General features: G+C 42.2%; 1 protein-coding gene across 7 annotated transcripts in view; it reads left to right on the forward strand.

The window, feature by feature from the left end:
* samd11 (sterile alpha motif domain containing 11) overlaps nt 1-21,194 on the forward strand; it is an 88,292-nt gene that overhangs the window by 2,807 nt on the left and 64,291 nt on the right. Inside the window, exon 2 of one of the 7 annotated variants that reach the window (XM_020618415.1) lies at nt 1,191-1,305. The exons of 3 other annotated variants lie outside the window; for them this stretch is intronic. In XM_020618415.1, coding sequence (XP_020474071.1) covers nt 1,215-1,305 — 91 coding nt within the window. In that variant the 5' untranslated portion in view covers nt 1,191-1,214. Of the gene's footprint in view, nt 1-1,190; nt 1,310-16,223; nt 16,298-21,194 lie in introns of those variants that run through there. 3 more of the 7 variants (XM_020618425.1, XM_020618442.1, XM_020618450.1) reach the window with 3 other exon arrangements.

Here is a 21,194-nt window from a genome sequence, read left to right on the forward strand (position 1 = left end):
TATATTTATATATTTTAACTCATGAACTTTAGGTATTGGAAGATGTTAGACTGGGTAATACCAGATGCTGTGTGCAGTTGTTAGAATAAGACAAGACTACTCAAACTACTACTACTACTACTACACTCAAAACCCCAGTTTAGCATTTTGGCTGCCCAATAATAATAATAATATTAAACAGGATTTGACATTCATTCCACCTTCTGCTTTTCAAAAAACTTTCATTAAGTTAAGTTGCCCACTGACAGTAAGGGCTGGCCCCTTCAGGTGGCACTTGGCATCATATCTAGAACCTTTGTCCGATTATTGTGATAGAGATCCTTACATATTTGATCACTGCATGCATATGCAATGTGATTTTTATGTTTTTTGTCTTTTTCTTTATTTTAAATTTTGGTAAATATTTGAGCTTCTGTCCAGTAAAAACAATGTGTGGGGGCTTGGTACACTTAAGTGTAGATAACCAGGAAACAGGATTATAGTAGACAGCAGGTGGTGCTAGAGATTTATCGGCTGTGAAAAGTTCTTCTAACCAGTAGAACTGGAGGTTTTAGTTATGAAAAAGCAAACGATGTATTATACTTGATATGTTCCTGTTAATTTGTTGGTGTGATTTGTTTTCACTCATCACCTCCATCATCAGCATGCTTCATAATTTACTGCAGAGACATTTTAATAGGTTGGATTGTTATTAAGTGATACAATTCAAGCTGGAGTGATTTAACTGTACTGAGCTGTAAGAGTCCCTTTCAGCTCTCCCACCCACATTATATAGCCTAAACACAATTTGAATTGATGAGATTCAATCCAAGCTCAACGGAGTTCACTTAGCCAATACATTACTCCACCCAGGTTCTTTTTACTGAATGCAGTTATTGTTTAAATTCATTCTTATTAAATGATGAAAGTGAAGGCGTTTTCACACAACAAATATCATATTGGTCTCTGGTAGTTTTTTAGAGTTGAATTTCAACATGGCCACAGCTATATGGCTCTTTTTTCAAATCACAAAATATCACCATGATGCCCAAGAGAGGATTATAGTAATTTCCACAAAGATTGGACTGTAGGAGAGAACTGGTGTGGAATGTGTGTGCATGTGTTTGAGTGTTTATATGTGATGTATGTAGGGGCATGGTGTCATCATCCACAGTCATTATAATGAAGTCTTTGCCCTTTGACCTCTCCAGCAGTTGCTGGAAGCATCACACCAAATGTGCACCGATTCCAGTGGGAGTAAAGGAAAAGTCAAGCAGATCTCCATCACACATGGGCTGCAACTTCAAACCCTAAATACATCAGAATGTAGGTGGGTGTCAGTAGGTAGAGTATGTACTTTGTTTTACATAGATGTTTCCAATAACATGTTTTTTTTTTTTAAACCACATAGAATAAAACACATAAAACACATCAGCCTGATTATCCAAATAAACAGTAAGGGATGTCTGTCGTCCATATGACCCTTTACAGGTAACTGGATAGTCCAGACTTAATATCAGTTAGTATGGCTTAATTCACTTGATTTGTTTATAGGAAGTAGGCTTGGAACGGTCCAGGTTGACCTGCCTAAGTAACACATTTTTTTTATTATATGCCTGGTACAGAGGAGGGTTAAAGTTGAGATTAGCACCACGTCTACATTTATCTTTATTAAATGTGAACTTTAAAGGTGCATTAACTAAGATTTTGCACATTGTCGGCTATACAACCCCCCTCCATGACACTGCCATTTACAGCGTTTATTATTATTCCAACTTCTGTGCCCTGTGTTATCCAAATATGGTCTGTAAATTAGCCCTGCATACTTTATTGCGTCAGGGTCTGTAAATTAGCTCTGCGTACCACCTAGTGAAAGATATAAGAAGTGTTTTTCAAACAGTGAGTGGTCATTTCAAACATCCAGGTGTGACGGACCTCTCAAAAGTCTGAAATGGTGGCTGCCAGACCAAAGAGGGCATGTTCCTTTGCTCAGAGGGAGTGGGATAAAGAAAAAGCAAACACCAGGGCTAACATCGGTTTGGCTTTTTAAGATGGAGAGAATTAAAAATAGTTAAAGGACTCAAACTTGATTCAGCTGTGGAAAAAAACATATGTTCTTCTTTCCTGTATGTGTTAGCATCTAAAGCTAATGTGTTTGTTTCCATAACATTAGTGACCTAGCATTGTTGTGATATTACCTTTATGTTGAATTGTTATGATTTTATTTTGGGAGTAATTACAGCTTTGACTAACATTAGATTTTTGTGTCACATTATTAGAAGCCAGAGTGTTCTACTGGACTGACAAATTTACTCATTTGTCAGCTAATGCTAGCTTTGGACCAGAGGCTGCATTTTGTACAGTTTGTCACAACCAGGCATCTGTAGTTCATGTTGTAGCGAGGAAACATGAAGTGAAGTGCAAAGAGTGCAGAAGAGGGGTTTTTGTGTCGGCATGTTTTGAGTCCTACTAGATGCTCTAGCAGCTGAAAAAAAAAAAATTAAATTAGGTAAAGTAGCTTTAAAGCTAAATTTTGATCACAGGCAAAGTTTGCCAAAGCAGTTGCCTTAATTTGGTGCCATTAGTGTTACTCCTGGTGTTACTCCCCAGTCTTTTTGAAAACCTGTTGATTATAAGTGACTTTACCAGTCTTTAAACAAGAGTAGTATACACATTAACCTTCAACCGAAAATACATCTAAGCAAATTCATGCATTTACATTAAGATATCAGGTAAACTCCACAGTTAAATGTTTGCTAACAAGTGCTAGGTTGTTGTTTTTTTTTAGTCTAAATAGACACAATGATGTTAATCCACCAGTAAGATCCACTGTTTACTGCAAAAGCCATGTTGGCACCCCTACGAGTGGGGATAATCACAACTCGCATGTCCACGGTGGTTTGAAATTAGCTAATTTTGTCTACCTGCGTTTGGCTTGTCGAGGACACAGAGGTCTGAGTAACTGGACTTCATTTTGTGTAGCTAAACCTTTGGGAAGATTGAAGTGGTCATTTGATTGTTCTTCAAGTCAGAAAATTCCTAGAAATGGCTTTGGATGTATTTTTCTGTTGAATTGAAGCAAGTTTGCTTCTTTGGTGAGGACTGGTAATGGGGTCTGCCCTCATCTCGCTTGAGTGTAATTTTATCATATTGAGGTATGACAGCATCCTACTGCATCTCTACCCTTTCCAAAACAGCTTTGACCTTGAATGAGCTCAATGGCTCCCTAAATAAAAGTAGAACCAAATGACTGACCACCTATCTACAGAGCCCTGCGTTCTCACTAACAGCTAAAAAGTTGAAGAAGTAGTAACCACACAAAAGTGAAAAGCAATACTTCAAAGCTTGAGCTGCTTTCTTTCCTATCTTGATAATAAATGCTAAAACACAGGTACAGTGTTTTTGCAGTATATTGTATAATTTGCTCTTGATGGGGCCCTGTGGTACCTTAGACCGCTGCTAACAAGGTTTTCAGCCACCCAGTATATGACATAACCTCAGAGAATAGTACAGACCTGACAATGACATTGATCTTTTGTATGATGTGTGTTATTATGCAGAGCTATTTTCCTTCACCTCCATACATATTACATAAACCTGATAAATATTATTCACTTGTAGTATTTCCCCAGTTAGCAGTGTAGAGTGAGGATATGACTTGCGCATCTCTGGATTTTTTTTGCGTGTGTGCCCATGTGTAATTTAGCAAGTTATTCATGTCAGTGTGTGCGTGCAGCTGTACATTGTAGTGGGTGCTTGCGTGTTGCGGGTGATGAGGCTGATCACATCCTCTTCCCTGTGTCTTGTTTTTCCCCATCTTTCCGCCTGTGTGGAAGTTGTGTGGGCACCCTCTGGATTGCCTCACTGCCGAAGCATGCCGGACCCTGTTATCCAGCTATCCATCTGTGTTATTGATTTTTATTTTTTTTTTCCTCTTTGTAGAGTTTCATCTTTCCTCTACTTTTCTGTAGAGCAATGGGGAGGGAGTGCAAGAGAGAATGGAGGGCGAGCATAGGGGCAGAGGAGATCTGAGAGCTTGTAGAAGTGTGTGGGGGGGGAATGTTGGAGGAGCGGAGCAGCAGTGGGGCTTCTGAGGGTAGGGGTGTAAGAGTTTGGGGGGGCACTCAGCCTGGGTTATGGATGAGCAGAGAGAGAGAGGCACTCTTGAAGTGTTGGAGCTTTTTTCTCTCTCTCTCTGTTTCTCTCCATCCTCACGGGATTGCCCCCTTCCCTCCTCCCCTCCTTCCTCCTCCATCCTAGGCGCCTCTGGTACACACGCTTCACTCACCACCCCCTCCTCCTTCTCCTTTGCCTCTCATTCCGTCCGCCTGCCTGCCGTCTCTCCTTCCCGGGGGGGTCTGGGCAGTGCTGCCGGTGCAGCCATGATTTGCAGGAGATTTGTCTAAGTGAGAAGCAATTAGTGCGCCTAAGCACTGCTAATGTATGCATGCTGAGGCTGCTGCAGCCCGTCCCACTTGGTGATGCCTGGCCAGGTCAGGCAGAGGCACCTTTTGCATTCTCTCTTCCTGTTTCCCCATTATGTCCTGGGGCTGAAATTTTTGTTATTAATCATGTTACTTTATTGGAAGTGATCCAGTACGTGCAACTGTATATATTACTCTCTCCGGTCTGTAAGTTTCTTTAAAATGTCCCAGGTTAGAGTGGTGAACCTTTGATCTTCTGAACTTCACTGAGGCTCATGGAGGTGACTTCTGTCCCTCATCTTTTCCCACATAAGTTTCCATTGTAGATTTGAAGGAGGCTTCAGTAAGGCTGGAAATTTAAGTCTATGAGTGGTAGCATAATTTGAATGCAGTAATCCATCCACACTTAAGTGAACACATATCACAAACACGCATGCACAACAAAGTGGAACAGTGGTGGGTGGCAGGATTCCCTTTGAAACCTGTGGTGTAGAAAGGCTTGTTTGCAGGCGCACATGCATGAGGGGTGTTCTGCACGGTGCATGTCCTCAGCTACTTGAAGATGAACTTTGCCCTTTTCTACACATCCATGCTCTCTTACTCAGACAAAAACAAGATTAAGTCTGCTCATCTTTACAGCATGCTGACTGCCTTCCAAGCAGGGGCCTACATGGGCTGTGGGTGGTTTTGGAGAGAGGTGCTCGTTAATTAAAGATAGCCTAATTACTGGTGCTTCTAAGCCTGGCTTTTGCAGCACTGATAAGAGGATAATCCCGGAGAGAAAGGCGGAGATCGAAGTGGTCCCTGGTAGACAAGGCCTCCTGCTTGGCTGGGCCAGAAGAAAATGCACCCCTACTCTTCCAACCTGCCGTTCTGTCTCTGCTTCTTTTAATAGCAGAATTCACAACAAGACAGTATAGAATATTCAAGCAGGCTGCACTGCAGCAGGAGGATGCCTACATAAAAGACTCAAAGACATTAGCCATTGCTTGTTAGGCTGAGGGTTTTTTTAAGCAGCATGTACTGGCTTAGCTGAGTTCTGTGACAAAAAATCATGATGGCGTGTAATGTAGCAGTGACTTTTTTCATCTCTGTGTGGGGCTTCACTTTTAGCTTCTAGCTACAGAGTTATAGTATGTTTCAAAAGTCTTAGGCTGCCAGTAGATTTGTTTTAGTGTTATGATGACAATATATATTTATTTCTCAGTTTTTATCTGAATACAGCTAGAAAATATAGGAAATGTATACACAGTATTAAAAACACAAATGTCAGAAAAAAGATCAGCCAACAAGCTGGTTCCTGAATATGTGGTGGTCAAGCTATTATGAAGAATTCTGAGAGGTCAAGGACAAAAACAGAAGAGGATGACCCAGAAAACTGTCAAAATCTGATGAGAAGGTTCTCAGTTTCTTCATTGAGAGACCAGAGGAAATCCAGGAAGGACCTGGCTCAGCATCTGGCAGCTTCATCTGGAAGCCAAGTTGCTCTTTCCACAGTATTAAGAAGCTTGATCAGGAACAGCCTTTGTGGAAGGACAGCAGCCAAGAAACCACTTGTTCAGAAGCGGGACAGGGAGAAAAGGGTGAGATATGCAAAAGCTCACAAAGATTGGAGTGAAGATCAGCGGAAAAGAGGATTATGGAGTGATGACTCGACGTTTGAAATGTTCAGGTCTATTCGTCAGCAGTATGTGAGAAGACGAGCTGAAGAGAAGGTGGAAGAATAAGTGATACAGCCTTCAGTGAAACACAGTGGAGGGTCTGCCATGGTTTTAAGACAGTCTCCCCAAAAGAATTCAAGCTGTGCTAAGTACAAAGGAAAGTCAAACTAAATACTGACTATGGACTGCGGAAGCCATTTTGTTCTGGAAATGCTGTGTTTTTAATATTGTGTACATATTTCCCGTATTTTCTTGTTGTATCTTAATAAAGAGACCAAGAAATAAATATAAATTATCATTACAACCTTGCTACAACAGCAAAACTCATGGTGGCCATAGACTTTTGCACAATACTGTACATCCCTATAACATGTTAGGATTTAGTGCCTTGCTCAAATACACTTCAGCAGACTGGATGTCTACTAATTTGGTTGCTTGTTTGTGGTTGTATCATCACAGTCCTGCTAGTTTATTCACTGGAGCCTTCCCTTATTCCAGAAACACGCTTTCAGGCATGTAAATAATCAAATTTACAATCCACCTCACACTTGTGTAACGGAAAGGTTGCTGACCTGACTATCATTCATGTGTCTCTAACTCATATTTTGTCATGGGGAGTTAGCCATTAGCACTTGCTGGGCTGTTCCCATATGCTGGGCCTCCACAGATCTATAATTCAAGGGTGGCAGATGGCCCCATGTATTATTCATGAGTGTCGTTCCATGCCGGGCTAGCAAGCGAGCCAGCAGCAGAACCAACAAAAGGTACTTGCATATAGAGGGTCTCTTCCACAATGACCTGCAAGCTCACCTTTCCTGTAGCTCCTTCCTGCAAATGGGCCATAGTGAGCTTTACAAACATGGTGTTATCTCAGGGGACATGTAGCATCACAGGATTTGGAAGCCACATATAAACCACGAGGCTAGTCTTTGGTTTATTTCATGTAATTTTGTTTGGATTTTGTCAATTTAGTCGCATGTCATTTCCCCAGTCACAGGGAGAGCTACAGTCTGTATAATAGTTTTAATAATGTTTTCTGTGGCTCTGGAGGAGCTTGTTTTTTTTTAATCCGAGAAGACATTATGGGAATGTAGGATCCCATTTTTGGTGCTTGGCCCATGCTAGGCACTAAAGTATGTCTAAACTCTGCATTAATTTTGACCTTTCTGCTTTTTAAATATTCCCTCACACACATCCATTAGAGGGTGTGCAAAGTATAAGACTGGAGGAGCATTAATACATCAGTTCACTAATATTACAAAACAGCAGCACTATATTTTTCATTTAACTCTTGTAGTATTTGTCCATGAAGATATTTTTGAGGTTTATGCTGCCATTCAGTGTGATGGAAAAGAATGGAAGTTTGATCATGGTGCTCAAAACACTGAAAAGTTGCAATTCCAAAAGTCATTGGCAGTGTGTCTTTCCAGAAATGATGTTTCTGATTACTGACAAAATACAAATCATCAATTTTCAAAGGGATTGTTGTTTCATTAGAGAATCATTCTAGTGACAGCTGTTGACAGTGGGTTCTGTAAATTATCAACAGTGACCAGGACATAGAGTGCTGTAGGGATGATGTATTTTTGTAGCCCAACCTGGAAGTTAGCATCACTCAACAAAAAGTCAATAGGATTTTTGCCATAGGCTTTTGGATTATTGCGGAAAATAAGCTCTGAGACAAACAAGTTTGACACTTGCATGTTTTGTTCCGCGAGATAATCTTCACAAGTGAACACCCCTTCTATGATTTCTGAAGCCCAAATGCAATCACCAGATGTAGAAAGCTATTGCTAGGCTATAAACAAACTACCGGTACACCACTGTCCTATGACTTCAGCATCACCACTAAGGCTTCCAACTTGTAATTTGATTTAGCGCACTTACCTCTTCTACAGAATCCTTTCCTCTTGGTGTGACCTCATCTAGATAGCGATCATAGCTGTGTCAGTTGGAATAGTTTGGAAGTGCAAAAGTTTAAAAATGAGGCTGCAAAGGCAGGCTAGTGGGGAGATGAGTCTCTGTGTTTGGTGTGGTGATGTGTAAAATCCCAGACAGCCTCTATAGTCTCATTTAGCAACTTGTAATTGTTGTTTCATTGTAAATTGCATTTAAAACATCTTATCTCTTCTGATTACAAACAGCACTATGCAGTGCAGTACTGAATATTCTGGCTGCTTTGTAGCTCATGAAAAGGTCAGATATTGTGTGTTTGGGGGATTGATTGCTTCTGCACTGTAAATCACACCTACATACCTGGAGGAGACAGCAGTGTTGTGTGCCGATACCCTCAAAGACTGGGAGATAAAACGCACATGCACACACAAGATCACAAGCTGCCCCCCAGCGCCAAGCCTGGCCGGCGCTGAACTAGCAATCTGATACCTCCTCCGGAGCCCTGCGGAGGGGGAGAGTGGGTGTGGGAGAGAGGCTTCCATAGAGCCTGTCCCGCCGGTCGGCCGTAACCTGAGCTCCCACCAGACAGGCACAGTGCATCGCAGTCAAACACAGAGGAGAGCGTCTGTGTGCGTGTGTGTGTGTGTGTTCTGAGATCAAATGGGTGACATGCTGCCACACGCTTTTTTCCATGCTTTGCATCAGGCCTCTGTGCTTGTGTACATTACAAGCACACTCACACTTCAATAATACCTCTACTTGACTTTGTCTTTCTCACAGTTTTATTCACACATCTCCAAATAACTTTAAAATTATTTTCTACAATATGTTAATACATTGATTGTTTTTTTACACTTACCCTTCCTCTCCCTGAAATTGATAATGATGAGGAAATGACAGGCCCACTGAGATTTTCTCTCCTTCAGGCTTTAGACTCTTCCCCAGTATCTCCTCCCTGTCTACCATCTATGAGCTTCCATCGTGACCGTCATCCAAAACATTGTAGATGTCAGCGGGCAGAACACTGCCGTAAGCTGCCATATTGCTCGCCTTTGCTGCCAGGGTGCTGCCCTTTACAGATGTGAGCACACTCTGTGTGCGGGTTGGGAACGGGATTGGAGGAGGACGAGTGAGGCAGGGGTTGTCTTTGGTCTGGCAGTGGGACAGGAGCCCCTTGTGCGGTTGCAGTGGGTGAGGAGGTTAACTGAGCCACTGCTGAGCCAAGACACAGCCTGGGATATTGACAGGTTGGAACCTGAGGGCTGCTGCAGGATAGGAACACACTGCCAGAGGCTTGGTTACCACCACCGCCTGCTTGCCTCGGAGGGAGGGAGGGGTATAAGAAGGAGAGAGGGATGAAGGGAGGAGCAGGAGGGAAAAAATAGAGGGAGCGAAGGTGAGAGTCTGAGATATGATCCTCCAAAAAAGCTAGAGAAAAAAAAAAGCATTATGAGAATGACATGAGAGGGATGGGGTGGCGATATGGTTGTGCATAATATCACAATAGAAGCATGATACAAAAGTTTTATATATACATTTGCAAAATTATAGGTAAAATAATCAAATTGATGTACATTGCTGTGAATTGTGTTCAAGTGTAATGCTTTACCCACGGTACCCCATTTGTTAGTTAACTATGGTTCATGAACTTGTACCACAACATATGGTGAAACAGTAACAGAATTGGATTAAACAGTATAATTAAAAGTTTTAAGTTGAGGATTTTCTGTAGTTGGACCATCATTGTTGAGCTCCACTTTGTTTCTTTCAGTAAGGAGTCGAGTATATGCTCTGTGTGGTTCAGGGTCATTTTCCATGGTAACAGTGGACGAGGTCACAAGGTGATTGGCTTAGCTGAGGTGGGTGCTGGCAGCTATTTGTTGATGCTCTGATAGGGGTGACCTACCCCTGCCCTCCACACAAATCAATATTGCCCCTTTAAACTTTCATTTGTCCTCGTTTGCTCGTGCTCAACCCCAATTGCTAGCAATTAATATAGGCCTTTCTGAGTCTTAAGGAAATGTTTTTAACCTAAAGTGATTTTGGATAGAGGTGCTATTATGCCCAATAGTTTATAGAAACGCAAAGGAATTGGATTATTGGTGCACATTTTTGTTATAGAACTTGAGATAGTGATTGTATAGATGAACTTGTATGTCAGTATTTCAAGTCTACAGCATCCTACAAGTAAAATTAAATTGAATTAGGCTTTTGTATTGAAGTAGGTAAATACGAGGTTGGTAAATTTCCAGTCACATTGAGATTTCAGAGAATACTCTGTGTTTACAGAGAATCTGTGTGGTGCAGGGAGTCCCTCCAACGCAGGAAACCCTTTGAGAAGCTCCTTCCTTCCTGTCTTTTCACCTCCTCTTCATTGCACTTTTGTTTCTTTCTCTCCTCTCACCCCCTCATTCTCACTTTCACCACCCATAATCCCTGGTGTGGCCTACGAGATTACTGCACTCTTCTGCAGAACAACAGGGCTGCGTGGGCTCGTCGTTTTTTTTCTTCTTGGGTACTTCTCATATGCAATTTTTCCTTTCTGGGTTCACCCTTTTCCACTCCCCCACAGAGGGAATCACCTCACTGAAAGCCATTGCTTGATTTAGTTGGTAGTTGCACTGAAACATTACAGTCTTGAACACTGTGAGTGACATGACATGCTGTGCTGTTAGTTTCCAGAACTGACATGTCAAAATGTAGTTTATCCCTCTGAGCAGCTGTATTACTGTTTCAGACTCGAGCTTCAGTACTTTATTGCCAAATCAGAATCAGAATCAGAAATCAAGATAGATGGCAAGAATCTGCCTCAGTCCAGCACAGATACAAAATGTAAAAAGCAGCAAACATTTGCTACTGTCATAGTTACCAGATTCTCACAGTAGATTGTATTATGTCTGATTTAGTATTCTTTACAAAGCAACCTTTTTGATCTTTTTGTCAAAAAAGTGCAAAGTATAAATCCCTTTTGTTTTTGTTTTTTTGCCTAATATAGTGCATTTAGGCTAAGGTTGTGTTAAGTTACTGGACATGTGGCTAACAATGCCTGGTCCATGCAGTCCACAGTATTTCATATAGTAAGCCCAAAGAGGGAAACGTCACACAAATAAGCACACATTTCCTGTGAGAACAGACTCCACAGTTACTTGTTTGCACATTTAAAGTGGAACAATTTACATCTATTTGAGTATCAACTTTCTTTGTAGCACCGTGAACATACTGCTATCTAGCAAGTAAAACAATATATTAACGTCACTCATAGATTTTTTTTTTTTAAATCAAACTATTAAATGAACTTCTGAAAATAAAAGACAAGTCTGTCAGGCATATATAGTTTAGTTTGGCAGGGGCAAAGAGTGGTAAGGAGCGGCTTATGGTGTCAGTTTGTTTTGAATCTCACTAGACCCTGAAAAGAAATGAGGTAGAATAGCTTTAAACGGTGGTAGAGAGCTGTTTTATCCACAGGGAGAGTAGTAACTACAAATATATTGAACATATTTAATACATTTTTTTCTTTACTGAATATTTGTTATGGTCATAAAAAAGTGTCAGTTGACAAAAACTGCTAACAATAGTGCCTGACTACTTATGAATTTCATAAAGTGAATTGAAAGATACCGGTCCACAGTACTGTTATTAAAAAGGCCATTTTCACAAAGCACATTTTGACATGTCATAGCAGAAAAAGTGGGAGTGTAATTAATAACATTAATAAAGACTGCATTCAGTTTAGCTGACCCAGTTTAAGTGGCCTTGTGTTGTGTGTGTGTGTGTGTATGTGTGTGTGTGTCAAACTAAGGAGTTTCCATGGTTTTCTTGTTTGGTTAATGAAACAGAGACATGATTATTTGTTAGTAGTAACACCATTTCTTTTCCTACTTTAAGGAGGAGTCAAACCGTCTGCTCTGAAAATTGCCTGTGCTAACTAATGACTGATTCCCAAATCTAGTAAAATCACATCTAAGTCACATCTCATCTGTGTGATTTTCATCTACCTTTGTTAAGGTTTCCACTTTCTATGCACACTTGACTACATGTAAATGATCAGTCTGTTTAGTGTAAATTTTGGGATTTCCTTGGTATGTTGCATCAAAGTTGTTTTTGCACTGAGATCCCACACCGCTGCTGTTCCAAAGGGTTGCCACGATCCCGCCCTTGTGCTGTTCATACAGATCAAACTAAGGCCAGTATAATCGCAGCCTGCTAAAGCCAGCTGTTTCTAGCTCCTTTACACCTTTTCAAACCCCACTGAAGCTGCTAACATACAACACTTCCTCTTTTGCTAGAGCACTTGTACATGGAAATGGTTGCTGTTCTGCTGAGAAATTATAATAGGGTTCAGGAATTGAGTATTGTTCCGCTCTCTGTTGTGAAATTATGTGATAGCATCAAAACATTTACAGTATCTGAAAGTGTCAGATTGGCTATGATCACATTACCTGCACATCTTGTTTTTTAAGATGGGTAACATACTCTGAGCAGCATTTTAGCAATCCTAACCTGCACTGTGGTATAAATAAATATCAGTACATGACCTCAACTTCGTGGCCTGTTTCAACATTCAGTAGCAGTGTGACTGATTCAGTAGTTGGGTGCATGTGAGTTACAGTATATAATCTCCAGAGAGGTTTGCTGTAGTGGCGTTGGGCGGGCTGCGTCGTGGCCGTGGCTGCATGGAGCAGCAGCACAGGAAACGCGTCAAAGCACTGAGAGCTAACTGGAACCAGATGTCTGAGGCTACCAGCTGGGGGATTCTCATTGTGGAACAAGAGCGTCAGCGGGGGAAGTTTGCTTCCCCCTGACTGTATCGTTGTTTTCTCTCCCTGTATCTTTGAATTTTCTTTTTTTTTTTTTGTTCTGTCAAAACTACCTGATGTGTCAGTAGATAGAGGTTAAGGCAGCGGGAGGACCCCACAGCAGGGGATGAAGAGCCATGAGGAAGAAAAAGAGTTTAAATTTTTTTTTTTATTATTTTTGTCTTTTTGCACATCCTCCGTATTCAGAAAAGGGCACATTTTCCACTCTTAATGTGCAAACCAAGTAGAGAAAAAGATTCAAAGACAATAAAAATGCGCACCATTCAAAAAATATAAATGCGTGATCTTATTCCTTATAAGAGTTGCTGTGTGCTGCAGTTGGTTAAATTTAAATAGAGCATAACTCATCTTAGGCAACTTTACTCATACAACCCAGCGTACTCTACGATCTCTCCTTTTACTACCCCATCTCTTTGAAGCTGTACAAAGTGGGAGATGGAGTCGGCCTGCTTTCTGTGCCTGCGAGCATTGCCTGTCTTCCTTCGCTTCACTGCCCCCTGACTTTCTCTCACATATACAGTACAAGCACATGCGCACACACTGAGACATACACTTAACTTATTCACTCATGCACAACAATCATACACGGCACGTGCACACAGATGACGACCCATGCACCGCTGGAGGTGTATGTGCATGACTCCAGCTGAGCCTCCAGTCTATCCAAGGCTGCTGAAGCCATGCCTCCATCTTATTCCAGTCTCTTTCACGTTGGTGGACCCGTAACCCAGGCCACTAGGTGCAGTAAAATCAACACACACTCTCACAACATCCTGAGGTAGCAAACATTCTATAATATCAACTTCGAACTAACAATAGTGACTTGTGTGGCACTCTGAAACAGGACAGCAGTAAACAAGAGCGTAAACATTGGCTAAAGTGTATTTAGAGTGTGCTTGTATGCGTAGATGCAGTAAGATAAATACTACATCAGTGTTTGGATGGATCTATGTTCTTTTTTTTTTTGCAACTTGGAGGTGAAGCGGCACAGCCTGAAGGTCCTGGATAGTTCAGGGTGAGAGCGGCTTTCAGCAAGCTGTTAGTCTTATCATCACATAGGCACACACACACACACACACACACACACACACACACACACACACACACACGCGCTTTCTCCTCTGACCCCGGCCGTTTCCTGCCCGTGGCTGATCTATTGAGTGATGCCTGCCCTGTGACTGTGGGGAAAAAAATAGAGAAAATGAGGAGGGGAAGAGAGAGAGTGTGTGTGTGTGTGTGTGTGTGTGTGTGTGTGTGTGTGTGGTCATGGCCAGTCCCAGCAAATCGATACTCGTCTTGTGTCCGTGAGCCGTGCCTGACCCTTGTTTGACCTTGTTCAGCGCTGGCAGTTGGAGGTAGTTTTTTTTTTTATTGGGGTCTGAAAACGTGAGAGGCACAGCGAGTTTTACCCCCTCACTAATACAGGTCTGGGGCTGCAGAAGAGTGTAAAAAGGCCTGACTTAAATGTGCCAGTTCTGAAGAGGCACCAACTGTGTATCTGAGAAATGGTGAAATAACACAAAATTCTTGGTGTAGTGTGCCAGTGATTTTACAGTTGGTCAAAGTATAGTTCAAAGTCTTACCCCAGGGGGTGTTCCACCATTATTATAAATTAAAAAACCGAATATCAGTAACGTATCAACAGTGGAATTATTCTTATCTCCATGTTGTGGTTTCAGGAAAAGTGAAAAAGTGGTTTTCACTTTAAATTTTTCATGGGTGACCCTTTTGTGTTCTTGGCAGAGATACTAAAAGCCTTTCAGATTCTGTGTGTGTGTGTGTGTGTGTGGTCCAGTATGTGCGAGACCAACACAGAACTTGTTCTGACGTTAATTTTTTTGTTGGGCTAAGTCTTGTGTGTTGTTGCTGCGTGCTGATCGAGGCTCCAGCTCCAGGGCTGAGCGAGGCTGCGGGTGCTAGCCGCCGCCGGCACTAATTGAACCTTGCCGCTAAGGTAAGGGAAGGAGGAGGAGGCTGTCAGGGAGGGAGAGAAGGAAAAAAAGAAGGAAGAAAAAAGATAGCATGGTAAGGGCGAAGTGCCCCTGGGGGGTTGGGTCCCTGCCTGCCTGCCTGCCTGCCTTTCGTTCTCCAGCTCCATCCCCCCTCCCCGTCTAAATAGCCGTGTCGCTGCTCCAGGGCTTCCTGCGCCTTATCTGCTGATAATTGGGCACTGGAGCTCCACAGCTCGCTTATGAAATATAGATTCCTGACGGAGGGAAGGATGGGGGAGGGAGGTAAGGTGGTAGAGGGAGTGTGCAATCAGTGAAAAGCCCCTGGTCGTATCAGAGAGCGTGGAGCCTTGTTGGCTCTGCAGTGTTGCTCTGGCTCGTTTAGCAAACACAGCCCCAATAGTTAGGGTGAAGGCCTTTGTGCCGAGCAGCCCACACTGTCACAGACAATAGAAAAACAATGCTTTGTTCCTATTGTTTGCTTCACCCACAGGGTTAAAAGAGCTGTAAATTGCAGGGGTGAATGCTTGTTGTGTAGTTTGTTGTAGGGCATGTGAAATCCTCTAAGCAGTTTCAAACATGTAGCGCAGAATCACCCCGTATGTAACGCAGCACTCACTACTCTCAGGTTTATGCTCAGTGTTTTACTGCGTTTGCATATTCAATACTGGAAATGGTGTAAATGATTAGTGTGTGTAGTTATGGTGTCATTTAAGTGTTGATGAGGTTATGTTATGAAACTTGGTTTTCCTTTGTGTGTGAAAGGGAGATGAATGGGAGAACTGTTATTTTTCTGCAGCAAAGGCTGGCTGCTATCTGTAGTCTCCTGGGGGAACGCCATTGCATCACAACGTGGATACCAAATCCCAGAAAGAGAAGAGCAAGGAATTCTATACTGGGCTCGTCTTATCCCAGTCTGCTTTTGCTTTTAACTTTGAGCAAGATTGTTCATTTACAGTTTTATTTCAGAGTAATCTATTTAAAAAAGATTTCCATACCCCAAATGAAAAACAACTATTCCCTCTATATTCATGCAGTAAGTAAATTAACCATTATGTGTTAAGCTGTGATGGCTGAAGTCATTAGGAGTGTCTGAAGCCCTTTTCAGACATGTACTGACACCCTGAAATTATCTAGACATTACCTAGAGGAGCGGCACAGTATGTGAGATCACATGTTTGAGACATTTCACCTATACATTAAGCCTGGGCCCAAACTAGAGGATTTCATAATCTTAACTGATTTTAAACAGACATAATGACAGCTTTCACAGATTTTTCACATTTTAATCTTAAGAGCACACACACTAGTCAAATCAGTCAAGAGGCAGGACCACACACTTGCAGTTTTTACTGAAAGATTTCAAAGATGGCGATTCTGAGGACCAGGGATCTCCCAGAAACTTGTGGTATCAAACTTGACTTCAGAACAAAACAAACATGGAGGTTGTCATTTGTTGTCGAGCAGTAGCGCTTGTGTGTTTTGTGCAGAGAAAGAAAAAGAGGAGAAAAATGTCTTGGCTGAGAAGATAAAATCAACACGGCTTATACATTATGCAGCACAGACTGGAGGTGAGTTGGAAATAAAGAAACAAGGAGATTAGTGCAAGCTAATGCTACAGGCCGATGTGATGCGTCCCGGCCAGCTCGCTGTCATTGGCTGTTGTGGGTGTCTGGTCAGGATTAATTCTCTGTTGCCCTCACATTACAGGTTTCCAAGTGGTAAATATCAAACATGCTTGATACTTATGATTCAAGATTTGGGGCCCTCCGATCCTGTTGGAGGCATAACGATTAGGTCACTCAACACCTAACACTACAGGATCATTTGGCCAGAGAATCGCTTCTGAGCAGCCTCATGTCGGGGAACGCCCCCATGATTGTTGGGAAGGGCAAATCGGAGGCAAATTTGGGCTAATTATCCTGTAGTGTGGGGCCAGCTTTAGCAATCTTTACCCTGCCAGCTCCCTAGTCCGAGGAAGGCCATGTGTGAATGGAGTAGCTTATAGTCTGGAGTATTCACACCAAATTAGTGGGTGTGTTGATGATATTCTATCATGTGACTGGCCTGAAACCGGAAGAATGCAAACACCTGAAAAAAGGTTACAATAAAGATGCCAACGAAAATGTCTAACTGGAGGCAGAAATTGATTTGGGAACTTCTGTCCTTAAGGGCTGATACTGAAATTGTCAGACACATTCAAAGAAAGGCAAGAGACTCGGTTGACCAAATTTCAAACCAGCTATGTGACCACGTCATGTCCTGCCTCCTCTGTGCTTTACCCAGCCCCCAGCCCCCACTTCTTTGCATAAACGACATGGAGTGTTTCCAGTGGGTGGGAACTCATCTGACACAGGATATCTCCTGTTGTGTGCTACATGTGTGAAAAAGCAACTCTGGACTGTGTCCCAGACATTGTGGACATTGTCAGAAATTCATGTGTGAAAAGGGCTTGGATGTCTAATTTTGGAATGAAGCTCAGCAGTTGTGTACTTGAAAATACAGGGACTCCTTTGAATAGAGGAAGGTTTAACCACACTCTATCCTCAAATGTATTTCAAACACACACACTGAGACAGGTCTGTCCCAATTAGCCAGGAAGCAGTTGCATTAATGAATGGGGAGCTACCTGTATGACTGTGGGAGATAGACTGGGGGTTGGATTTAAAAAAAAAAAAAAGCTGATAGGATGGAACACGGCATGGCATTTTATGCATGATTGTCTGTTCCTCTGTGTATGTAGAAGCTACATGCATGGTATAATGCAATCAGCTCATGAAATTTTCTTACCTTCACACACAGATAATGTTGCACTTTTTGTTTTGAGGCAAAAAAATGGACTGGTCTAAATCAGTCTGGAGTAATTTCCCCTCTGTGGCCTTATATCTCTGTATTTCACATTATTATTTAAACAGTTCAAGCTCTCATCTAAATTGTGGTCAAAAATCAGAAAGCCCCATACCCCAAGTAACAGCGCCATAATCACATTGACCAAAGTTGCCACAGAAGCCAACAGAATAACTCACCTGTTACATTTTCACTCCAACCCACCTTTATTAATGGGACACGCATGCCAGTACTGGGTTATGCATTGATCTGGGACCGGACACGCTGGCATTCTTATTTTATTTCTCTTGGACCACCTGGGTCCGATTAGTCAGTAGCGATCGCAGTTCCCTGCCCTATGTATGTGACAGTTTAATTTCAATTACAATTAGCATGGAAGCCCAGTGGATGATTTATGGCCTTCTTTTCGTTCTCATGTGTTCTCCCGTGCATTAATCACCCCCACACTGGCCCATGTGATGCTCATTTCATCTACTTGCCAGGGCAGCTGCCCTGCTGTGAATTCCTGGATCCTTTCTCCTCCTTCTTTTCCTTCCTTAACTCCTGCCCTGCTTCCATCTGACCATGGTCAACAGTGAGTGGCCTTAACTAGCACCTGACATAGACGAGGTGTCTGATTGGCACTTGCTTATCTTGTGCAACAAGCATACTGTATGTTCCTAGGGAAAATGCATGAACAGTTTTTTTTTTATTTAAATCAGGGGAGCACCCAACTTACCTTATTTACAGTACAATTTGATTTTCTTGAGTCTGATACCAAGGAATTTAGAAATATTTCCAGTCTTTGCAAATACACATGTAGGACACACACCTACAGATTCCATGCTGTCACCAGACTTCATGAATGTCATCATGGTAAATAACATTGGGATGAGCATGCTCAGTGCATATTTATGGCCTCTGGTCATTTTCCTGCAGCAGGGAATCCAGATTTCCTGGCTTGACTAGGAAATTAATGTTACAACTGACAGATCTTTCAATTGACATTTGGTTATCACGAGATTAACAGGTCTATTTTAAATAGTCTGGAAACTGTTTGGGACAGTGCAGTGTCTCTTCACTGTGCTGTGTCAGAGGCTGAGTCATTCAGGGCCAGACATTTCCACTTGGACAGTGTACCAATCTCTGGTGGCCACACGGTCTTGTTTATATGTCCCCAGCCTCCTGGATCTGGAAGCAGCACGCTTGCTTCCAGACTCTGCTTCCCTTCCCTGCTCCTTTGACATTCTACTTCAGACACTTGGCGTGTGTTTGCGTGGGTGGGTTTAGGAGGGAAGTAGTGACCAAGGCCGTGGTGCCTCTGTGGATTCAGAGAGCCAGTAAAAACAGACAGCAGTGTGCTGCACTGGGCAGACTAAACATCTATTCAGACAACATCCTGACTGGAGCTTCCCTGATGGGTGGGTGGTGGGCAAGCATGTGTGTCTACACGAACCTGTATAAAAACGGATCCCTCTTTTTTCCAGCAAATTAGAAAAAGATAAAAATTTTCTTGAAACCAGTTTGATTCTGTCCTTACACTAGATCCAGACTGGCCGGCAAACTAACTCTGATTGCTCGGTGTTAGATATCAGGGGCTTTTATTGTATTATTGCATTCATGCCATGCATTAGTCCATTGCTAGCTTTGGTAAATGAAAAAATGTAAATGAATTTTAATATTGAAAATGACTGGCCTTTATCATTTAAGGCATTTAAGCTTTCAGCTGTGCTCCATGTGTATTTGAATCCCAAATCTGAGTTCACTCACAGGCTAAGATTGAAGACTCCTGAGGTGATTGGCTCTCAGTGGTGGTTGTTGGTGATCATTTCCTTGATCTTTGATGGTGAGCTGATGTTTATTTTAGGAGTGTCGACAGGCCACAATGGGATACAGACTGTACATTCCAGGCCGTGGCTCTTGGCTCTGAAGGGCAGTTCAAAGAGGGATGCAGGGTCAGTGTCCTGGCTTACTGGCTATGTAGATGATAAGGGCTTCTTGTCTTGGATGTTGGAGTCTGATGCATTGTTGATTAGCTCTTGGGGAAGTGCTGTTTTCTTGTCTGCTCTGAGGGGACCCTTTCCTACAATAGGGCTATACAAATAGACTGTGATATAACACTAGATATTACATGATGTGTCATGAAGCTAAAAAAATGGATTGCTGTGTCACTGGCACCTCAACAGAGTTTCTGACTGGTCACTCCAAGATAACTCCATCCAGCTGCTATTTTTTGGCCTCAAGCAGTGAATGGAGAACTCCCTGACAGTTTACAGTGACAAAAAAAACAGACTTTAAAAGTTACCAAGAACTCCAGTTTCACTTTTTTCCACTTGACCATCTACTTGGCACATCCAGTACTACGCAAAACCTTCAGGCACCAAAGGCAAAGAGTACTACTTTTAAAAATGGTGCTACAACTAGTAGCACAACATAAATCAAGTGTCTGACTGTGACCACTGTTTGCTTTTAAAGCAAATGCCTAGTTCTTAGTACTCCTGCACACATTTTTTAGGTGTTTAGCAGGAAGTCTGTTCCATGTGTCTTGGAGAACTTGCCACAGTCTTTCTCTAGATTAAGACTGTCTCAGTTGCTTCTGTCTGTGAGATAAAACCCAGACTGACTTGATGATGTTGAGATCTGGACTCTGTGAGTGCTATACAGTCCGTTTATTGAGGTCATAGTTAAAGGTGGTGTTGTACTGGACTACATTATATTACAACACCACCTTTAACTATGACCTCAATAATGAACATATAATTGAATGTATATATTTTATGGCAATTTCACCAAAAACTGAAACATTTTGAGCTTCATAAACACAAATGTTAAGGTGGAAGCATTGCATACAGATGTACAGGTGGTCATAATGCTATGCCTGATCAGTGTACATATTGTAAAGTCTTTGACAAATACCAGAAAAGAATATAGTGGGGCAAATAAGTATTTGATACACTGCCAAATTTTCAAGTTTTCCCACTTACAGAGAATGGACAGTTATGTAATTTTCATCGTAGGTACACCTCAACTGTGAGAGACAGAATCTACAAAAAAATCCAGAAAATCACATTGTTAGATTTTTAAATAATTTATTTCCATTTTATTGCATGAAATAAGTATTTGATCACCTACCAACCAGCAAGAATTCTGGCTCTCACAGACCTGTTAGTTTGTCTTTAAGAAGCCCTCCTATCCTCCACTCATTGCCTGTATTAATTGCACCTGTTTGAACTCGTTACCTGTATAAAAGACACCTGTCCGCACACTCAATCTATCAGACTCCAACTTCTCCACTATGGGCAAGACCAAAGAGCTGTCTAAGGACACTAGGGACAAAATTGTAGACCTGCACAAGGCTGGGATGGGCTACAGGATAATGGGCAAACAGCTTGGTGAGAAGGCAACAACTGTTGGCGCAATTATTAGAAAATGGAAGAAATTCAAGATGACTGTCAGTCTCCCTCGGACTGGGGCTCCATGCAAGATGTCGCCTCGTGGAGTATCAATGATCCTGAGAAAGGTGAGGGATCAGCCTAGAACTACATGGGAGGACCTGGTCAATGACCTGAAGAGAGCTGGGACTGCAGTCTCAATGGTTACCATTAGTAACACACTACACCGTCATGGCTTAAAATCCTGCAG

The sequence above is a fragment of the Monopterus albus genome, unplaced genomic scaffold, assembly GCF_001952655.1.
Source record: "Monopterus albus unplaced genomic scaffold, M_albus_1.0 scaffold6.1, whole genome shotgun sequence".
NCBI lineage: Eukaryota > Metazoa > Chordata > Actinopteri > Synbranchiformes > Synbranchidae > Monopterus > Monopterus albus.